General features: G+C 41.1%; 1 protein-coding gene across 2 annotated transcripts in view; it reads left to right on the top strand.

Moving 5' to 3' along the window:
* The first annotated feature begins 229 nt into the window (after positions 1-229).
* DCAF12L2 (DDB1 and CUL4 associated factor 12 like 2) overlaps positions 230-22,877 on the top strand; it is a 30,553-nt gene continuing 7,905 nt past the window's right edge. The window contains exons 1-7 of one of the 2 annotated variants that reach the window (NM_001396454.1): positions 230-475; positions 1,200-1,454; positions 10,409-10,615; positions 11,841-11,901; positions 17,300-17,493; positions 18,516-18,581; positions 19,241-19,403. In NM_001396454.1, coding sequence (NP_001383383.1) covers positions 395-475; positions 1,200-1,454; positions 10,409-10,615; positions 11,841-11,901; positions 17,300-17,493; positions 18,516-18,581; positions 19,241-19,403 — 1,027 coding nt within the window. In that variant the 5' untranslated portion in view covers positions 230-394. Of the gene's footprint in view, positions 476-738; positions 843-1,199; positions 1,455-10,408; positions 10,616-11,840; positions 11,902-17,299; positions 17,494-18,515; positions 18,582-19,240; positions 19,404-22,877 lie in introns of those variants that run through there. The other variant, NM_001396455.1, reaches the window with a different exon arrangement.

The raw sequence follows: 22,877 nt of genomic DNA, 5'->3' as shown, positions 1-22,877 counted from the left end.
GACAGCGGGACCCGAGCGACGCTGCTCGACCCGCTCTGTCGCCGGACCACGGTCCCACTCCACGCCTCAGCCTTCGCCGCCACCAGGGGGAAGTCGCTCGGGCCCTAAACACGTCGCCCGGCAACCGCAGAAGGGGCGGTGCCCGCTGGCCGTCCGTGTGCTGGGACGTGGGGCTGCCGGGCGGGGCGGGGGGAGTTGCCGTAAAGCTGCGATGCTACTGCCGTAAAACGGGGAAATGTCGTGAAGGGCGGTCCGGAGGGGCCTGCGGCGGAGAGAGCGGCCGGGCTCGGCTGCCGGCACTTAATGCCCCGTGTCCTGGCGGCCGCCTGCTCCGTCTGCTCCATGTGGGGCCCGGACCGGGCTCTCGGCCTCTCTTCTTCACTTTCCTTCTACTATGGCCAGGAAAACAGTTAGCAGGAAGCGGAAAGCGGCGGCGGCGTCCGCCGCGGGGCCCGGGGGTCTCTACGGGGAGCAGGTAGGCCCGGGGGGGCGGTGTGAACTGAGCCCGAGGTGCGCGGTGAGCTCCGGCGCCGGGTGGGGGCGGGGACGGGGGTAGTCCTGAGCGGCGGGCGTCGCGCCCCAGCGCCTAGTTGCAGAGCCCGGGACTGAAAGAAGAAATGGGGTTTGGGGGGGGGGGGGAGTGCGGGGGGGGCGGGGTGTGGGGACAGCGGGCAGTACCGGGCCGGGCGGCATCGCCCACCGGCTGCTGTCATATTTCCCCGCCGCCCCGCTAGGTTCAGCCGTTGTGTCCATAACGGCCGCGTCCCGGGCTCAGCTCCCCGGCCGCGGCTATGCAGCAGATGGAGCCTGGTGTCGGCCGCAAGAGAGCTGTGGACGCCACGGTCGGTACCAAGTGGCCCCTGCCCCGTGTGGTTGTGCTTCGCTGCGGTGGAACTGAGGCAGGGGTGGAGGCTGGGGCTGCTCTGGGCTGCTTAGAATGTTCTTTTTCAGGTTTCTCTTGTCTCCCTTCGCATCCAGTGCTTCAGTGGTGCTGAACTGGTGGGGAGTGTCTGTGGCATCACTGCAGTGCCACTTTCTTAGCAAAATGTGTTTAATTCTGTGAAGTGAAGGCTGTACTAGCACTTCTGAGTTGATTTTGTATGATTTCTTATGGATAGTTTGGAAGACTTCAGCGATCTGAATTCGGAAGACTACTGTTTTTCATTTTGCTATCTAATTTCCATGATTATTTTCCATAGTATGGATGGGATCATTCAGTGCACAAAAGGAAGCGGCTTCCCCCAGTGAAGCGGTCCCTGGTGTATTACCTAAAAGGCAGGGAGGTCTGGATGCAGAATGAGTCCAGCTACCACCGCCTGTTGCACGGATATGCAGCCCAGCAGCTTCCCAGCCTCCTGAAGGAGAGGGAGTTTCATCTCGGAACCCTCAATAAAGTGTTTGCCTCCCAGTGGCTGAACCACCGGCAAGTGGTATGCGGGACAAAATGCAACACAGTAAGTACCACTTCTCTTGCGTCTTTTTTCCATTCTTTAATTCCTTTTCCTTATGCTGATGCCTTTCATAATCTATATAGGCTGCCAAGGAAAATATTAGGAAGTAACTAGAAGCAAAGTCAAAATTGTATGCAATTAAACATGAACATGTGTAAGGCTTAACTGTGGCCCATTCTAATCTGAAAACATAGCTCAGTGCATGTGGCTATGAATCAGACTATGAGACCTGTATCTGTACACAGCCTCTCTAATCTGCACAGAGTTAAGTTACCTTTTTTTCGGAGTGGAGTGCAACAGTGTGGTCGAATCTTTCTTCTTGTGCTGCAGAGGGAGGTAGTTGGTTAATGATTGTACCTCTAATTTCTAAATATAATGATGTCTAGCAGAATATGCTGGTAAGACAGTTTTTGTGTGTCATCCTCAGTGTGTTTTGGTTTTATGTGTTTTTCTGTTGATGACTGAGAAATTACTACAAAACTAAAAGCTGCTGTGAAACTCCCAGTATTCTTAAGTAAATAGAAATGTTCTAAGCTTAAAAAATGAATTTCACGTATTCAGGATTATCCTTTGTTTGTTTACTTTATGATTTCTTCCACTCTAGATCTCTTTAGTATACATATTCTTATGTTCATGTACTTTCATGTGCGTTAGCAAACACTGAAAACTCCTCAGGGTCTTAAAGTGATGATTTGGATTTTAAACATTATAAGGGAATATTAAAATGGGATATTATGTATTTAGTAAATGGAGGAGAACATACATATTAACTAATAGCCTTTCTTGGAGCTAGTAGCCTGACCTTTTCAGCTCAGGGTACGATTTCACATAGGAAGCTCTGATTGAATTAGTGTAAAATCCAAAATCTGTTTTTTGCAGGTTGTTTAGTGCTACTGAAACAAATCAAATTTTGTAAGGAATGCATAGATTAACCAATTTGTAGTCTTCCAAATAAATGAACTTCTGTGACTATTTTTTTTTTGCTTTAATGACTTTTTATGTAGAAGCTGTGCTCTGTGGTCTGACTTGCAGAGGACAGTGATATTTTTTTCATTTCAAATTTTCTGTAAGTATTCATAGTTGCACAGGAGGAGACTCTCATGCAGTAGCTCTTAAGAAGCAAGACCTAGCTGTACAAACAAAACAGTGTTGTAACAGGAGTAATCCTGGAGCAGAAATCTCTTTGCTTGCTTTCTCTGTGTGTGCTCATTGCCTCAGCTGATCAGCTGCCAGCCCTTCATGGAACAGAAGACAAACTCCTGCTAAAACTCCAGCTCTCAAATTCTTGCTTATTCTAGCAAGATCACGGCAGGTTTTATAGTGCTGCAACAGTTTTGCTGTGTTCTGTAACTTCTGTAGTTCCATTGCCTCTGCAGCAAAGATAAATGGACAAATGGATTGTTAATGCAACCTTGCAGAAAATTGTTTGTGACCAAACAATCAGAGAACTGAAGAGGGATTCAACCATACTGTTGTTCCTACTGCATACACTGCAATGAGGTATATGCATCCGCAGCTGAACTTGGGTTACAGATGGACATTGTCCTGATGACAGAAGTCACCTTTGTCATTATGGAAGATTATATATGAATTATGAATACAGTAATAGCTTTAGTTTGGTTGCTCTGCGCTCACATTGTAACAAGTAGAGTGTTAAACTACACTCTAATTATAAGATTTTCTCTCTCATCTCCTGAGTAAACAACATAATAAAGATGAGTTCTTTTGCTTACTCTCATGCACTGAAGTTGGGAGTAAATTTATAATAACTTCGTTAACTTTAATGAGATTTGTTACACTGGCATTGCTTGTAATTAAAACTCATGCAACAGAAAAATTTAAACCAAACCAGTTACTTGAATCAAAGCTTGAATGTGACGCTGGGAGCTTTTAGCAGTTAATTTATAAATTGCCTTTGGCTATGCTGTGCCAGAGGTATTCACCATTTTGTAACAAAACAAAAAGACATTCTTGTCATAAGACAGGCTTCGCTTTTAGTCATTTGACAGTGCTGATTAGTCTAAATGCTGAAGAGAATGTAGATCTCACAGTTGTTCATTTTTAATAGGAATTATAACTTCTTTTATTATTTTGGGTGACTTTTTGTACTTAAGATTATCACTGAGTATGCTTGTGTGTATGAAAAAACTTTACTGACTTCAGTGAATCCCTAAGTGCTTGTAGTTGGTCAGTCAACTGCATGTCAAATTACATGTTTTGGTTTATTAAAGGTGCATACGTTCTTTCCTAGATACTTTATTATGGAACCTGTCCAAGCATTCAAATGTCAAAAAAGTCAAATGCATTCACCTGGGGTTTTCTGAAGTGGGATTCATGTTGGCTAAGATCTTTTTGATCTTGTGTACAACAGGCTTCTTAAAGTTCTTGGAGAACAAACAAGGAAACAGGCAAACCTCTGAGACGTGCAGCTTTTTATAGTGTGTCATCTTGGCATCTCAATTACCAAAGGCTGTACCAGGAAGTCTCAGAAGATACTGTCTGTAATTAGTGTGTTGTGCTAGGCTTTTCAGAAACTGAAAAGATCGCAGAGAAAACAAGCTTATGACAAAACAGAACTCTAAATGCTGATTTACTGAACAACTTCTGCCCTTTACATTATTTCAGGAAGTAGTGATGGATAAAGCAGCTTCTGAAAGAAGTACAAATCATCATTTTGCTGTGTCTTTTGATCCCTTAGATCTACGTATCATAATTCTTCTGCTAATTATGAAGTTAAGCATGTAAAAACCCTAGAGCTTTAAATTCATTCCCTAAATACAGAAAGCTATTTAAACAAACAAAAACCAGAACTACCCAAACTCCGTACTGTTTGCTCTCTTCTTATTTCTCAGGTGGCTTTTCTAGGGCTTGAATGATTGCCAGTCCGATAACTTTTTTTTCTCCTTGGTAGATTCACACACTGCTTTGGATGCCCTAGTGTAAATGACCAGCTCTTGTTTCTACTTAGAGTTTTTTTTATTTGTTCAGGAGATCCCATGTTTGTTCAGTGCACCTCATAAAATTGTAGTCTTCTAGTCCTGGTGTCTGTAGTGGTGAACAATACAATTCATGGTTCTTATGTCTGTGAATATGGAGGGTCTAGGGGGAAATGATTTCTACTTGCTTTGCAGGCTAATGTATCCCCTCGTTTTGGCCATGCTGTCAGGAATCAAGTAGACTGCTTGTTTCTTGCTCCCAGGAGGGAAAAAGAAGTCATGTTCCCACAGTTTATAACTCTACTTGAGCACTGTACTTTGTTCACTGTAAATAAACCTCTGACACCAGTAAATAACACCTCGATTCACCTTTGTTTCAGTGTTTTGTGGGGGCACAGTCAGATGCTGTTTCTCATCTCTTGGGAGTGTTAGGTTTTCCAGAATTTGTTAGCTTCTTTGCCAGGTGTGGCGTGGGTGGCAAAGATGCCCTTTAGCAAGTGAAGTCTCTTGCTTCTCCATCCTTTGTCATCTGTCGACACGCATTAACTGTCTGCCAGCCTCCTGAAATTAAACATGGAGAGCAAGATGCAAATAAAAACTGACAAATGTGACTTTGGCAGTGAACGTATTTAGTCACATCAAAGTGCATGCCCATGAACTGTGAGGGCTTGAGAGTTTCATATCCAGGTGGGGTGCTTGTTTGTACTCCTCTGCCTCTGGAAATGGGAATTCAGTATAAACTTGCTGACTTTTTTTTTACTGCAGTTAACTCCTTAGAAGTTCCTTCATGTTCTTGATTGCTTTTCTCTCTCTGGACCCTTTCGAGGAACTTGTGTAAGGCCATTAGCCCCTGGTGCTGATTGTATTGCGCGGCCTGTAAGTAAGTTCTGTGCTAAGATTAGTGCATGTTCTGATCTCAGCTGGAAATCAAATCAAATCCCAGTTTGAGTGCTTAGTCTTTGAAGGTTCAGTGTTTCTTGGAGGCTTGGCATGGTATATTAGTGAATCTGTATTGCCATAGAAATTAAGAGCTTTATGTGAAGCATTTTATGATCTTAAAAAACAGAAATGCTTACAATCCAAACATAAAACAATACTGAGAAATGGGGGGGGGGGGGGGAATCCATGCTTTTCAGAGTAATGAGCAGTGGTGTTAGTGTAACCACTCTAAGCATTGTCTTATTTCTGTTGCTTTGTTAGTGAAATAAAATTTAGGGATAATTATGTCATTTTTCAGCTCAGCTGAGAGTGAAATTGTTGTGATCAGGTTCAGATGGTTGCTAGCCATGCCCTTGCAGAACAAGATGTTCCCACCTGCTCATTCTTGCTGGCACTGATGTTCACATGGCTGAGGAGTCAGCTGGGTCAGCTTGCTGCTTTGTATTGAGACAAAGACTAGTTTCTGCCAAAGGCAGAGAGATCTGGGTGACCTGGCAGCTACATGAGCACCAGTTACTGTCACAGGGGTGGTGAGACAGGGTGAGTAGAAGAAGGTACATGTGGATTCCCAAAGATTGGCTTAAGTCAATTGTGAAGCTCTATCCCAGATTATTCTTTTAATTACTCTTTTTAGCGAGGCAGCGTGTTTATTTGGAGTTTTTTCAGAATGTTTATACAAATGATGGAAGTGCATTATGCTCTGTGATTGCAGAGCAGCATGTAAATAAATGAAGCACAGAATGTATTGTGTGTACTTTCTGTGTGAAGAATAAGTAGTTTCTTTCATGCATGTTCTTTGTATCTTGTGAATCTGGGTCTATCCTGTTTCTGAAATAACACCATACTGTAGCTGTGGGTGACACGCTTTGGTTTTGTTTAGATTGGTTTGAGCAGGCAGCTCTAATTTTCAGAGATTATACATCTGCTGTTCCGCGCACAAATCCAGCAGCAGAGGACGTGACATATTCTTCACATGATGCCATGAAAATTGCATTTCTTTGGTCAGAGTTTTTTTAATCTTGCTCTACATATGGAGATGATGCTTTTCAAAGTTTTGATGTTCTCACTAAAATAAATATGACGAGAATGCTTCTTGAAGTAATGGTTAGATCAGATGTAGCATTAAAACGGCACAGGAAGAAATATTACTTGCTGCTTTTCTTTGGCAAATGCTTTCGGATAAAGACTTGTGGGAAGTACAGTTACATTTACTGAATGTGTATCTTTTCTTTCCCTTGCCCTCCTAAACTGTTGTCCCTTAAAGGCAAGTCAAAAAATGAAAGTAGACTTCTGACAAAGTGATGCCCAGAGGATGGATTTTGCAGTTCAGAATGAGATCTTCTGATACTTGATTCCTTGTTACAGGGAATTAGCTCCTGGCTTGTTGATCAACTAAGTTCCTTCATTGATGAAGTAAAACATTGTAAAAAGTATGACAAGGGGACAGCCTCTTAGAAAATGTATAGGAACTACTTGCTAAAAGAATTTCTAGCTATTCTGCAATGCAAAATAAAATAATAATAATAATAAAAATAGGCACGCAATTAGTAACTTCATTGAGTGTGAAAATTATAGCCAGATCCTAAGAACTTGGGACTGTGACAGATGCAGTGTGTAGCTGTATCAGTCTGCCATGGCCCTAGAGTGACACAGCACTGTTGCAGGATGTCCTTATGAATATTAAAAAAAATAAAATAAGATGGATTTCTCTGCCATGTTGTTCAGCTTGTTTCCTTGTTGGAACACTACTGTCCTGTGGAAAATGAGATAGCTGAATCTGCGTTGTTTCTCACAGATTAGGTATGGTGCTTGGACTTCGGACAGATGTCCAAAGTAATCCTTGCTTGAAGTCCTGTGAGTCAAGTTATTCAGCATGCTAATGACTGACATGCATACATTTTACTAGTGGGAGGAACCAAATTATATGTAAAACTTAAATTCAAGGGACAAACAGCTGACTTTTTTTTGCTGGGTGTTTGCTGCACCTAGTGAAAGGTTGTTTCTTTTGTGACTGGCTTTTAGCTGCTGTACAAGTAGCTGAAAAAATTCTTATTCCCACTTAGTAGAGAGAACAAAAGTGGATAATACAACTATCATGCCTTTATCAAGAATCTTTAAGAGTCCAGACTGCTTGGGAGCCATTTTCAATTGTACTTATTGCAACAGTAGCAACAATAGCAGTTTGCTTGGAAAAAAAAAAGTAGGGTAAATTCTGTTTTCTTCAGATTTATTTAACTACACGCTGGAGTTCTAGCTGAACTTGTTTATAAACAGTCAGATATTTTACACTTTATTTACTGTAGTGTCTTTTAAAACTCATAAAATAGTGTTCAGTTGTCAACATTCTTAGCTGGATGCCTATCTTATTAGACTGTTTTAAAGCCCAGAAGGCAGAAATGGTAGGAACAGCTGTTTGGCTTCTGCATGCTGTCTTTACAGGGAAGATATCTTGGCATTCTATGGTTCTACTTGCAAGCGTGAGCTTCTGTCTTCCAGCCCTGGCCCAGATGATGCAAAAGTCATAATGTAAGCAGGTAGTGCTTGCTTATTTTATTCCTGGTTTGTTTTGGTCTGCCTGCATTATGTTCTGTTTCTTCCTGTGTGCAGTAGTTCCTGCTGCAAACTATACAGCTGAACCTTCAAAGCCTGTCCGTTACCTCGAGTGGGAGAGTCTGTGATACTTCAGTGTTGTACATTTCCAAGTTCTTTGAATTCTTGATTAGTTTTCAGTTTAGCTTTATTAAAGGAATTTTACATTAGGGTAAGTGTTATTATTTATTTATTAACCTAGCGTCAGGCACAGATATATGACAGTGGTGTCAGGCTGGGGAACATGGAAGGTTTTTAATTTCAGTCCTCCTATCTATTGAGATGCCATTTGAAATGTGCACCTCTAACTGCTGAAACGTGATTTTTCTGAATCTATGGGCATCCTGAAATGCAGATGTGTTTTCCTACTGAGCAGTTCTGGTGCCAGCTTTAGGGCCTGCTTCTGACACCAGGAACTGTTGAAGGAGGGCAGGGGAAAGTATTGAGATCTTCTATTGAAAGAAAGTATTGAAGAAAGAATGAAGATGAGAGGAGAAGAAATTAATGCCTGCACTGCTGGAACAGGACAACTAATTTTCAGGGATGAGGTTAGCGCTGCTGCATACATTGAGCGTTCGTCAGTTGGTTTGGACACTCAGCTGCACGTGGGGGAGCGAGAAGTGCCGTTCTCCCCCTTTTCCTGCTCAGCCACACTTCAGCTGTTCCCTCACCCCCTTCATCTGCATACAAAATAAAGAACTGAAGGTGAAAATTCAGCCGCTGTAGGAGCTGTGATCTCTGTACAAGACTGCTGACTACAAAGAGAGTGAGTTGTGGGTTGAAGTTGGTGTAAGTCAACATACAACACACAGTGATATATAGATGGAAACTTTTTCTACAGAATGAGTAGCATATGATACTTGAACAGATTTTGATTTGACATTGTTATTCTTAGCTCAGTACATAAAAAAGTAATAGATATGCCACTAAGTTTTATTTAAATTCTGGTGCTTATTAAAGAACAGATCTATACTCCTGAGTTCACTGAAAAAGAACTTAGATGCATAAACTGCTCTCCTGGGGGTGGTGGTGTAGGTGAGAGAACCAGATTCTACTTTAATCCTGATTTGCAATTATACATCACTTTTCTTGGAGCCAGGTGTGCTTTATGATATTCCATTTCCTTTTTTGTCAGTTGTGTTGCCTCACAGTATCACATATTCATAGGAGTTGAAAGGGATCTCTGGAGATTGTAATGTCCTACCCCTGCTGAAGCAGGTTCCCTACAGTAGGTTGCAGAGGAAAACATTCAGGTGCTCTGTCACCTTCAAAGTAAAGGATTCTTTTGTCATGCTCATACTGAACTTCCTGAGTTGAAGTTTGTGTCCATTTCCCTTAGTCTTGTTGCTTGGTAGTACAGAAAACAGCCCAGCTGCATTCACTTGACTTCCATCCTTTATATATTTCCAAGTGTTGGTAAGATCCCCTCTCAGTCCCCTCTTCTCCAGGCTGAACTGTCCCAGCTCTTCCAGCTGTTCCTCATATGGGAGCTGCTCAAGGCCCACAGCCGTCTCTGTGGCCCTCCGCTGGACTCTGCAGTAGTTCCCTGTGTTTCTTGAACTGGGGAGCCCAGAACTGGGCACAGTACTCCAGATGTTGCCTCTCTCATGACAGAAATTCTGTTGACGCAAAACATTCTTGACAGAAGTTGCCTACTGTCATTAGCTAAGCATTTATAAGCTGCTCATTTGGCACATTTTTCTCCTGGAAACTGAAGATTGTTGGCCTGTGCTACACAGTCTTTTCAGTTAAATCAATTTGTTTGTTAGCACAGCTGCACTCTGGACACTTGTGAAATGATCCAGTGCAAATGAAGTTAGGGTTTGTTGGACAATGTAAACCATACTTTGCTGTAATTGTAGTTGAAACTATAGTTTACCATTAGAGTAAACTATAAGTGAACTTTACTGTAGTTGTATGTTTGAACTGGCATAACTCAGTGTTCTGTGATGGGTGAGGACTTGTAAGACTTCATAACTGTTTTTTTTGTTTGTTTTCCTGCCAAAGGAACAGTAGTATGGGCATACAACTTCTATTTTTGCAGTCTGATGAACATAGCTGTTCACACTGGCAGTACTGTGTACCCTTATCTGTGCAGAGACTTGTTCTAAGTGTCCTTGGGCTTACTGGCTGATTTGAAGTGGATCTGTGGTGTTAAGAGAAGCTTGAAAACAGTTATGTTTTCTCAAGATATTGAACAGGGCGATACATTCTAGATTTGAGTGTTTGGTTAAATGAGAAGCCTCCTATGTAAAATTTCTCTCCTTTTTGTTCTATTGCTCTACAAACCAAATAGTATCATTGAAGTAAACCAATTTAATTAAAGTGGATTTTATTTAAGTAGCATTTTTTTTTTCTCAGCCATACTTGCAGCATTTATGGATTTCAGTTTGGGGTGAAAAAAGAGGAAAGAGTAATTCAAAATTGAATGTTTTTGAATGCTTTGTTTTTCTGATCTTTGTTTAATGGTGACTTGTGTATTCTTTTTTCCAGTTATTTGTGGTAGATGTCCAGACCGGTCAAATTACCAAGATTCCTATTCTGAAAGACCGTGAGCCTGGCATGGTGAACCAGCAGGGCTGTGGGATTCACGCCATTGAGCTCAACCCCTCAAGGACCCTTCTGGCTACAGGTGGAGACAACCCCAACAGTCTTGCAATTTATCGTCTGCCTACACTTGATCCTGTCTGTGTGGGAGATGTAAGTAAGAATGTTTTGAGAAAGTTTATTCTGTCACTTGTAAGAATTACTTATGTGAAGTGCCCAAGGTCAGAGCAAGGTTAAGACTTCAGAGTTTTGTAGTGAAGAGTGAAGAATTTCTGAATTTTTGAAGGCTTCGAAAGACTTCTGATTTAGTCTCTCTTTTTTTTTTTAACAAGGTATCTTAAATAGGAGTGTGAACATAATCATGTGAGATAGTTCTGATTTCCTTTTCCTTGCCTTCGTTTGGGTCCACTTCAGATTATTTTTAAGCATTGAAATTGTAACAAAATCCAGTGTGTCCGTCCAATTGTGATGATGAAGATTGAAACTGAGGCACAAAACTGTTAGTGAAAAAGCTCTTGAAACTGAAAAGATGATGCACATTGTTCAAGTTTTTCCTTTTCCAATGCAGCTTTCATATGCATTATTCCAGAGGCAGAACTTGGCTTTGAGGATTAATTCTAACTCTGTGGCTTATGGCACTTTGATGTAAGCTGTTCCAGAATCTATTTCTGAAATGTCATCATGCTTTTTTTAAAATAGCCAGTCTTGAAAAGAAAAAGGCTGAAATGAGTGCAGTGATGTCGTGTTAGTCCTTCTCTCATTTCTCCTTTCTTTTGAATAAGGACTTCGTGAAGACAACAGCAGAGGTCAGAGTTTCAGCTGTAGCATGTAGTCAAGCCTTCCTGCAGCTGGCTATGAAGACTTTTATGACTTGATATTTGCTTGCATGCTGCTGTGACTTTGCATCTTTTCAAACAGAACTAGAGGCCTGGAGAGTTTTCCTCCCTCGGGTTTCTTTACATAATAAATAAAAGATTCTTGGTTTTAATAGTCTTGAAAAATTATTCATATATTGTAAACATAATGTTTTAGTTGCTATTTGAAGTAGGGATATGTGTTTTAGGAAATATCTATTTTGTGAAAGTAAGGAACGCTGCTTTTGAAATGGGAAATCTAAGCTCTTAGGTTTGAGATCAGTTTGGCTTTGGTTTGAGGCCTGTTTTTCTATCACTTACTTGCTCTCTAACTGTTAATTGTATGTTTAGCTTTATCAAAATAAAATAAACTTAAAATTGCTGCTAGATATGTGAGCTGCTCCAGCTTGATGTTGGAATTATACCTGTATGATATTTTTAATGTAGGTGTAGGGTTTTTTTGTGCATGTACTAAACGGGAAAGTGAAGAATACTTCTGTTTTTTTTTTTTTTTTTGCTTTTAGGATGGACATAAGGACTGGATATTTTCAATTGCATGGATCAGTGATACTATGGCTGTTTCTGGTAAAGTCATCTTTTTCTATCAATATTTTATTATGCTGGTGTACTGCATTAATATGAGCCTTAAGGAAATGCCTTTATCAATGCACCAGAGCACTTGTAACAGTGGCAATCATCTGGCAGTATTCTTATTCCAAGTTTGATTTCCAGCAATTGCAGAGGGAGAGGAAAGAGCTCGTTGTACTGACTGTTGTTAAATTTAGCATTAATTTTGTGGTTAATTAGGCAAAGGGTCTTATTCTGAGTACTGTGGCCTTCAGTATTCTGTTGAAATATTATCAGGCTACACATTCCATGATCTCTAGCCAAAACAGGGCAGTCCTAATGCTGCAAGACTCCTTCCTTTGGCTCCTTTTGATGCTGACCTTGTGGTTCTTCATCCCCAGTGTCTACCTGAGAGAGAAGCACATGCCAGTGTTCTTGATGTTTCATGTGAAAGTCCTTCACTGGGTCTTGGGCATGATTTAGACCTGAAGTATAGAGTGGGTCCGTATGGGACCTACTTTGAGGGCAGGATAACTATCTCTGTGCTTAGCTGTTCAGAGTCGTTGCAGCTGACCATAGCAGTTGAGTTGATTAGCAGAGTGACTACTTTGGTTTCTTTTAGTCAGTGAAAGAAAAGAAGCCTCTTGAAGGAGTTTTCAGCCCATTCACAATCTGAATTCAATCTCTTTCTGTGTCTGAATGGAGCTTATGATTAGACAAATTAAGTCCTGAGTTTGCCTGAGCCCAGGTGTCTTTAGCAATGCACTGTAATCGCCACACCATTTTCTCAAATGTTTCATGCTGATCCAGGAAGTGACTTTAAACCCTGTCTGTATAAATGCTTTTCTTGATGCATACCTGGTATTGTAAGTAGAGCTCTGTAGGTCTTTACTTAAAACTCATCTTGGGGATGAGAAGCAAAATGTCAAAGAACCTGTTAGAGTTCACACCTTCAGTTCAGAACTTTCAATTTCTCATTTTTGAGCTCTAAACAGTATTTAAATTTCATGTAGCTTTCTAGTATCTTAAATTCTTTTTTCTAAGTCAGTAGGATCTGTTTTGAATACTGCTGCATTTGAAGCCATTTGGAACTACTTTGGTTATTTGAACTATTCTTGGTTTTTAGTACAGTGCTTAGCTTTGTTTTATATGTAGGTCCCTGACCTATATATGATTTTTCTGGAAATAGAGAGAATTTACTGTCTTTTCAATAGATGTTGCTATGAGTAGGTCTCTGAGCAGTGACTTACAAGGAAGAATTCTGCCTGATGGAGAATTTCAAGAGGGGACATTAGTTATGAGTTAACGGCTTTGGAATACAGCAGAGTAATATTGTTTTCCTGAAATACTATGAAGACTCTTTAATGAAATCTTAATTTGTATTACCAGTTTGTTATTAGTTAAGGCTGTATGTGGAATCATAGAATCCTTGTATCTAAAAGGAGCCTTTAAAGGTCATCTACTCCAGCTCCCCTGCAATGACCAGGGACATGCACAGCTAGATCAGGTTGCCCAGGGATTCCAAGGATGTGACATTATCCACATCTCTGGGCAGCCTGTTCTAGTGCCTCACCACCCTGATCATAAAAATCTTCTTCCTTATATTCAACCAAAATCTCCCCTCTTTAAGGTTGAAACCATTTCCCCTTGTTCTGTCATCATAGACAGTGCCAAAGAGCCTGTTCCTTTCTTTCCAGTAGCTCCCCTTCAGGTATTGAAAGGCCACTCTCAGGTCTCCCACAGTCTTCTCTTCTCCAGGCTGCACACCCCAGCTCTCTCAGCCTGTCCTCATAGGGAGCTGCTCCATCCCTGATCATTTCTGTGGCCCTCCTCTGGACGCACTCCAACAGGCCCCCGTCTCTCCTGTGCTGAGCACTCCACCTGTGGACGCGGTGCTCCAGATGAGGTGTCACAGCGCAGAGCAGAGGGGCAGGATCCCCTCCCTCCAAATGCTTTGGATGCAGCCCAGGATCTGGCTGGCTGGGTGGGCTGCAGGGCACACTGCTGGCTCACACCCAGCTGCCATCCACCAGCACCCCCAGGGCCTTTCTGGCAGGGTTGTGCTCTATTCCTACATTCCCCTGTGCTCTATCCCTACATCCCCTGGGTCATACTGGCAGTGAGAGTTGCCATGACCCAGGTGTAACACCTTGCACTTGGATTTGTTGACTCTCATGAGGTGCACTGCTCAATGTGTCTTGGTCCTTCTGGGTGGCATCCCATCCCTCTGGTGTGTTGACTTTTCTGATTGAGATACCTGCAGAAACCTTTCTTGTTCGTTTTGTCATCCCTAGCCATGTTCAGTTCAAGCTGGGCCTTGGCTTTCCTGACACCATCCCTACACAGCCTAGCAGCTTCCTTATTCTGTTCCCACAGTACCTGTCCCTGTTTCCGCTCCCTGTGGATTTTCTTCTTTCTCTTCAGTTTGACTAGCAGGTCCTGGTTGAAAAACACTGGTCTCTTCTTTTCCTGACTTGCTACATATGGGGATGGAGAGCTCTTGCATGCTAAGGAAAGCTTCCTTAAGGATTCAGCGGCTTTGCTCTGCATCTTTGCCCATGAGGACAGTTTCCCAGGGTGTTCTGTTGATGAACTCCCCGAAGAGCTGGAATTTAGCTTTCTTAAAATTTACCATCCTAATTTTACTCTTTGTCTGTCTCATATCCCTCTGGAGCATGAGCTCAACCATAGCATGGTCACTACAGCCCAGGCAGCCTCCAATCCTGGTATCACCAATCAGTTCATTTGCATTGGTGAGCAACAGGTCCAGGAAGTTGTCCTCAATGCATTCCAGGAGTTTCTTGGATTGCCTACAGCTTGCCATACTACTTTTCCAGCAGATGATATGTGCCACATGCTTGCAGTTAATATAGAAACCAATAATGGAAAAGGTCAGTTAGTGACTTTTTCAAACTTGTTGGATAACCAGCATAATTTCATAAAGATTACTTGCATAAAGGCAACAGTACCAATATTCCAGTGCATTTATATGGTAGTTTACTGTCTTTCTGTGCTGACAGGATATAATGCTTCATGTGGTTGTCAAACTGAGATGTTGGAATATTGTGACTGTCCCATATAAAAATCAAATTAACATTAATTATTAATTAGGCTAGGATTTTCTTTTAGAGAGGAAAAAAAAAGCTAGTCCCAGAACTTGATTTTGAATTTATTAATGTCAGTCTTTGTGTGGTGCCAATTTAAAAATCTGTATTACAAAAATAATTTTGTCTGCTACTAAGTCTGAGGAAAACAGCAGAGATTATTACAGTTTTCAATGATGAGATAAGGACACACTGGGGCACAGCATGTGAAATAGTGTGGAGGTGTGAGTAAAAAAGAGCCATGTTCACTCTTGTATGAAAATTCTAGCACGATATTGGTTCTAGCCTCCAGATGAGAGGCACCAAGGGAAAACATGTCAAAAGCAAGTAGCAGGTCTGAATGCTAAACTGAATTCTTCAGAACTTCACCAATCACACTGGGAGGAAACAAAGACAACTAACCTCTGACACTTACTTCAATCTGCAAGATTAAAATAATATTTTTATCTGAAATAATGATGAAGGAATATTTAAGCTCCAGATGTTGAGGAATTAGCAAATATCTTCATTTGAGCTGAGAAACTACATAGATACATACATACTCTTGTTTCAAAACTCTTATGTTTCTTGCGGTAGGTTAGATGACATAGAAAACAAAAGATGAGCATTTGTTCCTCTGACATAAAATACCGTTTTCTTCTAGCCTGAGGTTAGAGCTTTGACAATACATCATCTCACCACTGTCAGAACTGTTGAAAGAGAGCAAACTGGGGCGTGGGCTTGATTAGTCTTACTTCTTAGTTTCAGTAAGAGCAAGACAAGGGTTTGCTTCTAAAACATGTAGCAGTGTATTTCAGTACTCCATAAGTATAAAATTTTCAAATTTAAGCAGCCATGATTGAGAGAGAATGTCTCAATTGCTGTACTGACTGGACAAAGATTTCCATGCCAAAGGTTTCAAAATGGGATGATTAATTCTCAGGATGAGCCTAGGCTAACAACTACTACTCTTCTTGGCTTCAGGGCTAACCAGTTAAACAACATACATTGTCTTTTTATGGCTGTTAGGGCTATTAAAATGGACAACTTCCCTCTAAAATGAGTCAAGATATTTGGAAACTACTGCTGGACATTCAGTCTACATAACAAAGTTAGGTACTATTAGAAACCATCAGCATGTAAATTGAGTGGGAGGATGTTTTGTCACTTGCTACCTGCTGTTATGCTGTGCCATTGGAAGTTCTTTTTCTGTCTGTCTAGTGGCTGATAGTGGCAAATGACTGAATTCATCTGCCAAGGGGCAAAGACATCTATGCAGTATTGCAACAAGATGTATTGGTATACACTACTGCAAGAAGATGTTTTACTTACTTGTCTTTGCAGCTTGCTCCTTATGAGGTACTGAAATCTAGAAATTTAACAGGCTGATGAAGATGTTCAGTCTTTTCTAGCATCTTCAAGGCATGGAAATGTAACTTTGGCTTTCCTTCTGAGAGAAGGAAAGTGGTTTCCATATGGTGTAGGGAAGAAACTGAGTTTTGAGTCAAATCTGTCAGGGCTGACTTAAATGCAGTTATGTAAACATTAGAAGAGAAGGGCATAAGGCCTTGGATTAAATCTTCATTGACCTATGAACCAAAGAGGCTCAGCTTTCTTCACCTATTTTTTTATTCATATTTTGGCTTAATATCTCCAGATTCCTTAGAAAAGTAGAACTTCTTCCTTGTTCAGCTTCAGTTCCTTATGTTATGCTCTTTGAAGAAGGCATTGCATAAGTAAAGTGACTTGTACAGTTTGGATCAAATCTGTTTTACAGTAAAAAATTGTTACTTAAAGTAGCTGTTTCTCTTTAGTTCACAAGTATGCATGTGTGTACTTGTGCAGTGAGAGAAATCAAACAATCCAAAACTGACATAAACATAATCACGTTTTCTTGGAGGCTTTTTGTATTGGATTAGGCAGGCTTAGCCTTGGTAAGCTGAACTAAATGCATTGACTGTTCAGTCATGTCAGAGTTTATTTCACATATGAATCATTAATGGTGTTTGTATTTTTTTTTAATGCATCCTGGTCTATTTGAAAATAGATTCAGTACTTACAAAAAAGCATGGGGGGAAAAAAAAGGAAATACTTGACAGTGAGGTCACAATATTATAACTTTATAGCTTAGGAAGATCATATTATTAATCCTAATTAATGACACCCAATGATGTGTTCAGCTGAGTTAAACTAATAGCAGTAGATTTCTTTCCCACTTTTGGACTGTGTTGTTTATTTGTTTTTTATAGGGTGAATTTTATGTGTGTGTGTGTATGTATATATATATATATATATATATATGTATATATGAAATGCTGTTACTATTTATTCAGGTTCTCGAGATGGTTCAATGGGTCTCTGGGAAGTCACAGAGGATGTGCTGTCCAAAAGTGATTCCAGACACAACTTGTCTCAAGTTCCTGTCTATGCCCACATAACACACAGGGCTCTGAAGGATATCCCTAAAGAGAACACCAATCCTGACAACTGCAAAGTTCGAGCACTGGCTTTCAACAATAAAAACAAGGTCAGTAAGATACTCAGAACAGTTGAAAATGCCTAAAATTGTCCAGATGTACTAGAAAAAAAAGTAATCTAAATCAAGTGTTCTAAAGCCAAATGTGTGGGAGAGGCAGTGTAATAACTTTTTTCCATGATCCTTTTGTGTCTTTCCCATGCAAGATGGTTATCTTCATCTGCTTTGTCTGCTTTTGCCCCCAGAAGTGAAAAGACTTGTATACTTCTTGAGAAGGAGCAGTTTTGCTGTTGAGTCTGACTTCTAATTTGTACCCTAAAGAGGATAAGGGGGAGCACTTACAAGAAACAGAAGTACCAAAAACATCTGTTGTAGCTAGCCTTGAGCGTTCGTTTTGCTTTCCTTCACCTTTCATGAGGACCAGCTAATATTCAGATAGTTCCTGATTTGATGCCTGAATTGTTACTGGATTGTTCAGCAAGTGGGGTGATTGACATGAAGGACAGGCACCAGTGTTTGCTTTGGTGTTACTGGCATTTGACGAACAGTAAATGTTAACCTCCCCAGTGCTGACCTTTTATTATTCCTAGAGATGAATTGTGCTGGAGCAAGTAGGAGTAGCAGCTCTTCCTTCTTTTATTTCTGCTCTCTAATAGCAGAAATCTGAAGTAAAGAAGAACATACTCTAGGAAGCACAGTGCTCCTGTTGGCTTTTTCACCATGCTAACCACTCCTCTGTGGTGGAGACTTCATACAGCTTTTTCAAGTAGAGCAGAGCCAGGGTCAGAATCAGTGTGGGAGCTGCTAGGTGCCAGCTCCAGCTTATACTGTCTAATCATTTGCCTGTTTGTCCAACAAGATCTAATCCAAAGTTACTTTTGGTTCTTTTAATAGTTCTTATTCTACCTAGCACCTTTGTAGTTTGCGTTCCATCAGGTACAATATAAAGCGAAAACTTATATTGATAAAAGCATGTACAGGATTACAGGTGAATATATATCATGCTCGGCAGTGTGTGATGTTTTTAAAGGCTTTTATAACACAGAAATTAACTCTGCTTATTTATTTAATAGGAGCTGGGAGCTGTGTCCCTAGATGGGTACTTTCATCTTTGGAAAGCAGAGCACACACTGTCAAAGGTACCTTTTCTGTTTTGGTGTTACATTTTGAAAATTGTCTAGCAGTTACTGCTGTTTGCTGTTTATCATCTGCTTTAAATGCTTGAGGAAAGCAGTGTGTGTAAAATAGTTAAAAGCTTTATGTAAAATAAAATGTACCCCTCTCGAAAATAAATAAAGCTTCAGGAGGTGAGCGCACTGCTCTTAACCTTCTGCTGATTCTGCATGAATTGAGTGTGCTGTTGCACAGAGAGCAATTACGTGTCTACCAGTGTTTGTAAAGGAAGTTAAACATGCTGAAGTATGACTACAGATTAAAATAAGACCTGTCTCTGCATATAAGGTAAGCCTTTTCAGCAGGGAGCAGATGCATCTGTTCGTCTGCGGAAGCAGTAACAGCAGCAGTGAAAAATGCAAAACAATTTGCTAAAATATCCTTTGTTCTTTGCAAAATTCTGAAGTCTAGCCTTTAGCATCTCAGATTGCTGCAGGTAAGGTGTCCTGCCTCTTTCATGTGAGACAAGTTGTTGCTTTTCTCTTAAATTCTGTTTTCATGTTGAACTTTAACTGCAGTTTTTGTGCTGCTGTTTCCTTGAACATAGCTTACAGATTTTTTTCATGTGTGTTAATTTCTTGCTCTTTTATTGTAATGAGTTGACCTTTTTCTTCTTTGTTTCCAGTTGCTGTCCACGAAATTGCCATACTGCAGGGAGAATGTGTGTTTGGCTTATGGTCAGGAGTGGTCAGTGTATGCTGTAGGATCACAGGCACATGTCTCCTTCCTGGATCCAAGGCAGCCTTCTCATAATGTTAAATCTGTCTGTTCCAAAGAACGAGGCAGTGGTAAGAAACTTGTCAAAGGGTGCTTTGAACTGTTTGCTTGCAGAAGTACTAACTTAAGACTGCAGTAAGATATGTACTTGTTGGGTTTTTGTTTTTTTTTTTGTTTAAAACAACTGACATAAAAACCCTGTTTGTTTAAAATTTTCTTTCCACTTTGAGGCAAACCAAGCTCTGAAATCAAATGATCTCTTATAATCAGCTAAAGCATGTGAGTCCAGGGACCATACTGAGTGAATATGAATTGTTTTGGGCTGCACTCAGCCCAATAAGATACAATATAGTTAATGTATGGAAGTAGCAAAACTTACTTTAAAATATCTTCTAATTAAGACATAAAAAGAGCAACAAAAACATACAACTAGTGGGATATTTGATCTTGTTTTTGTGAAACTAGTGCATCTTTCTGGTTCAGTGGAAGTGGGTGCAATTCTTAGTGAGTTCCCAATGTGTTCATCAGATTTCTGATGAAATTTTATTCCTTCTATATTTCATCCTTGAAAATTGTTGCTCACGAATGTTCACTGCCAGAAAGCTATGATGATGTTGAAGGTTAATTCAAAACAAACTAAGCTACTGTTGTAGTAGGTATCAGAAGAATAAATACTTAGTTTCCCTAACCGGGGACTTCCCAGAGCCAGTAGGCCTTGAGGGGAAAATTAATCAGGATGCTTTGGGGATGTTGCCAGCTTGGCAAGAGTACCAAGGTCCACGAATCCATATAATTATGGAAGTTACTAACCAGTAATTGTGAGAAGAATGAATGGGAATATTACTAACTTTATAACTTTTGTGTATAAATATTGTGCTGGTAGTTTTGTGTGTGTGCTTGATCTGTGGGAAACCACTGAGCACCCAGGTTTGCATGATCCTCAAATAAGTAAGCAGTGTCTCTCCTGTGTGTGTGATGATTGACTTACTGCACACCACGCAACAAATCCGCTTTTGGGACAACAGCATGAGTAAGGTGTGACTGTAGAGTGAGGGATGTTTTCCTCTTAAGACATGTCTTAATAAATTTTGGTAAAGAGAGATGTTTATTTTTTGCTGTTCGCAGTACTGTGTTCAGTCAGTATCAAAAAGCATAAAGTTATTTGCAATAACCTGAGTTAGCACTGCTCTGCACCCTCTCCATGTCCCATCTTCAGCCCAAACAGTGCCAATTGTGCGCTGGTGCTTGGTTGCTTAGCAATGGATGCACAAACTCAGGGCTTGCTGGATGGGGCAGAGCCAGGGCCATGATGACGGGGGCAGCTGCAGGATGGCCTGGGATGGGCCTGAGCTAAGCCATATGCAATCTAAAAAGTACAGAACTTTTACGAATACTTTTGCTTCCAATTTTTTAATCTCTTACTCTGTTTTACTTCATATGAAAGCAAATGCAATTGTCTCATCACTGTTAATACTATCTAGTCTTACATTTTTCTTTGGGAATGGAGGAAAAAGCATGTTGTCTGCTCTTTGCTATCATATTTGAAGTCTGTGGTGTGAGTGCCATCTTGGTCTACTTTTAAAGCCATGACTGAGGCTTCTGATTTTCAGCATATATTTCTTTTACATATGAAAAAGCTTACTCTTAAAGTAATACCATTTGTAATTTTTTGTTTTATTTTTCTGTTGTGGATGCAGTCTGTCCAATTGAACCTTACACCAGGGCCAAGTATAAGGGCTTGCTGGGTGTGTGCTCTCATACACTTCTTCCCCATGACCTTTATTTCGAAGCATGAGAAGAGGCACTGTGCTGCTGTACCCCACTTTAAACAATATTAATCTGTGACTAAGTTAGTCCTTATTTAACTAATCTGAGCATACATAACTTCACTGGTCAGATTATCACAAGAAAAGGCCTATAGACTAGGGTCAGGAAATTCTTACTTTTACGAGAGTTTGTTCCCAGATAAATGTCAGGGCCTGTTGTTTTCATATATGGGAGAATTTTCTTTAGAATGAAAAATAGCACTTCACCAGCCTTGAACAGCTTACCAGCACCACTGACCTTGTTGTCATTGAGGGATCCTTGGAGGTCCTCTGCATGCTGTTACTCTCTAATATCATAGGGAAAAAGTACCAAGACACTGGAGTGTGTTTCCCAGTGTTGGCTTGAAGTCTCTGCCCGAAATATGTCATCATCCTGACGGCAGTGGTCTATGTATAATATCTCTGGGGCACTAGTTGGTGTCTAGAAAAGACCTTTTATCAAAACCTTGTTATGTACAATGGGAGGATCTCTTTATGCCTCGATTGTAGGCACTTAAATGTTATTGTTTCCCAAGGTTCTATGTGCTTTGATTTTCTGTTCATCCCACTGGGACCTGGTGTGCCACAGCATCTCTAGAAAGTAGGTTGTTTTTTCCTGGACTAAAATCTGGGTTGATTTCCAAGTGTTTTAAGTGTTACCTGAACACACTGCTTCCACATGCGCCTGATGAGTCACAGAATCATGGAAGACTTGATGTGGAAGGGTCCTTGAAGGTTGTCTCATTCAGCAGCCTTGCTTCCAGCAGGGAGGTTGGAACTTAGATGATCTTTGATGCCCCTTCCAACCCAGGCCTTTTATGATCACCAGCCTATGCCTTTTATGGTTGCCAGGCACTAGCTGAGGTTGCCCAGTGCCCCATCCAACCAGACACTGAATGCCTGCAGGGACAGGGTAACCTAAACCACTCTAGGCAAAGCAGCCTGTTCCAGTGCCTCACCACCCTCTCAGTGAGAAACCTTCTCCTGACATCTGATTTAAAGTCTCCCCTCCTTTAGTTTAAAACCATGCTCCCTTGTCCTATCACTATCTACCCATATAAAAAGTTTATTTCCCTCTTGTTTATGATCTTCCTTTAAATATAGGAAGGCTGCAGTGAGGTCCCCCAGCGCCTTCTTTTCTCCAGACTGAACCTTATTCTTCAGCCTGTCTGTCTAGGAGAGGTGCTTCAGCCTTCTGATCATCTTTGTGGCCCTCCTCTGGACCACTCCAAAAGCTCCACCACTCTTCTGAGCTGGGGGCAGCAGACCTGGATGCAGTAATCCAGGTGGGACCTCATCAGGGCAGAGTATAGTGAGACAGTCATCTCCATTGCTCTGCTGGCCACCCCTCTTTTGATGCAGCTCCAGATATAGTTGGTCTTCCAGGCTGCAAGTGCACACTGCTGGGTCATGTTAAGTCTTTCATATACCAGAACCTACAAGTCCTTCTCAGCATGGCTGCTCTTGAAGAGTTATTCTCCCAGTCTGTATACATATCTGATGTTGCCTTGACGCAGGTGCAACATTTGCACTTGGTCTTGTTGAACCTCTTTCAGTTTACATGGGTCCACTGTTTGAGTTTGTCAAGGTCCCTTCGGTTGGCATCCCTTCCTTCTGCCGTATCAGCTGTTCCACCATGCTTGATGCGATCTGCAAACTTGCTGAGGGTACGCTCAGTCCCTTCACCTGGTCACTGACAGAAATGCTAAAGAGTTCCAGTCCTGAGGAGGACTCCTGGGG

The sequence above is a fragment of the Gallus gallus genome, chromosome Z (genome assembly GCF_016699485.2).
Source record: "Gallus gallus isolate bGalGal1 chromosome Z, bGalGal1.mat.broiler.GRCg7b, whole genome shotgun sequence".
Lineage (NCBI taxonomy): Eukaryota > Metazoa > Chordata > Aves > Galliformes > Phasianidae > Gallus > Gallus gallus.
The sequence above is the reverse complement of the archived record's forward strand: the minus strand, read 5'-3'. Positions and strand labels throughout refer to the sequence as shown.